Source organism: Nanorana parkeri, unplaced genomic scaffold, assembly GCF_000935625.1.
Source record: "Nanorana parkeri isolate BGI_ZX_2015 unplaced genomic scaffold, ASM93562v1 scaffold2884, whole genome shotgun sequence".
Classification (NCBI taxonomy): Eukaryota; Metazoa; Chordata; class Amphibia; order Anura; family Dicroglossidae; genus Nanorana; species Nanorana parkeri.
Window position 1 is genome coordinate 24,902 of NW_017309152.1, and position 1,206 is coordinate 26,107.

The 1,206-nt window shown below is 52.2% G+C and overlaps 1 protein-coding gene across 1 annotated transcript in view; it reads right to left on the reverse strand.

Moving 5' to 3' along the window:
* The window catches only part of LOC108802466 (poly [ADP-ribose] polymerase 14-like), a 21,722-nt gene that overhangs the window by 19,954 nt on the left and 562 nt on the right, over positions 1 to 1,206 (reverse strand). Inside the window, exon 2 of the mRNA XM_018574324.1 lies at positions 143 to 273. Within this exon, the coding sequence (XP_018429826.1) occupies positions 143 to 273 (131 nt within the window). The remainder of the gene's footprint in view (positions 1 to 142; positions 274 to 1,206) is intronic.

Genomic DNA, 1,206 nt, shown 5'->3' on the forward strand with positions numbered 1-1,206 from the left:
GCAGGCGAAGGCGTCCGCGGACACACATGGGATCATTGCTGGAATCGGGAATGTTCCGTGTCTCCGGATCCCTTCATAGAAAATGTGATTCATGGTGATCTCCGATCCCAATATGGAGCCCGTCCCCGGGGAATGGACTTACTGTGGCAGATTTTGGGGTGTCCCCCGCCGTGTCTGGACCCCCGGCATTTGGCAGTGTGATCGTCAGATGTAATTCTTCACTGTTTGGCAGTTTCAGCACATGGAGCTCCTTCTGGAGGACTCGATCCTGCACTGGAAGACAAGGATAAACATGATAAGGATTCTCTACGGGAATGTCACAGGTCACATGGTCTTGTATGTCCGCAGTGTCACCTTTTCCATTTCCTCCCCCTTTACAAATATGATACTACAACTTCGTACCACCAACGTTCAGGCTCCGCCCCTTTCAGCCAAATCACATGACGCCACATCTTTATTACATCACATCATCAGTTCTGATAGCACAATAATCTTATACTGGGGAGGGGCGCCGCCATCGCTGACCTCTCATCCCGAACACACACGTCGCCTGGCTGTTATGCTCATCTTATAGTTTCTGTACTTTCTGACTGGAAGTTCCATGACGACAATCCGCAGACAGCCAGGCGACCAGCATTCCCAGAGTGAGCTCAGCATGGGAGCCCTTCCTGTCCCTCTGAGTGGATGTTTCCTCCAAATGTAACTCCGAGATTCACCGGAATGTGTCACAGAAGATTCAACGGAAACTTTCCCTCAAATGTCACATGACCCATCGGAGAGAACAACACCCGTCATCTGTGCAGGGCGTGTAATGCTGACAGTGACAGACACGGCACGAAACCGGAGATAGAACACATACCAGATACCTATCTGCCCAACCCGCAGTACCTACCTGTATGAGGATCTCCCCCCCCAGGCCTTAGTACTTACCTGCCTCCTCCTTGTAGTGTATGAGGATCCCCCTCCAGTCCTCAGTACTTACCTGCCTCCTCCTTGTAGTGTAGGAGGATCCCCCTCCAGTCCTCAGTACTTACCTGTCTCCTCCTTGTAGTGTATGAGGATCCCCCTCCAGTCCTCAGTACTTACCTGCCTCCTCCTTGTAGTGTATGAGGATCCCCTCCAGTCCTCAGTACTTACCTGCCTCCTCCTTGTAGTGTATGAGGATCCCTCCAGTCCTCAGGAAGGGGGGGGGGGGGGCACTGTTTT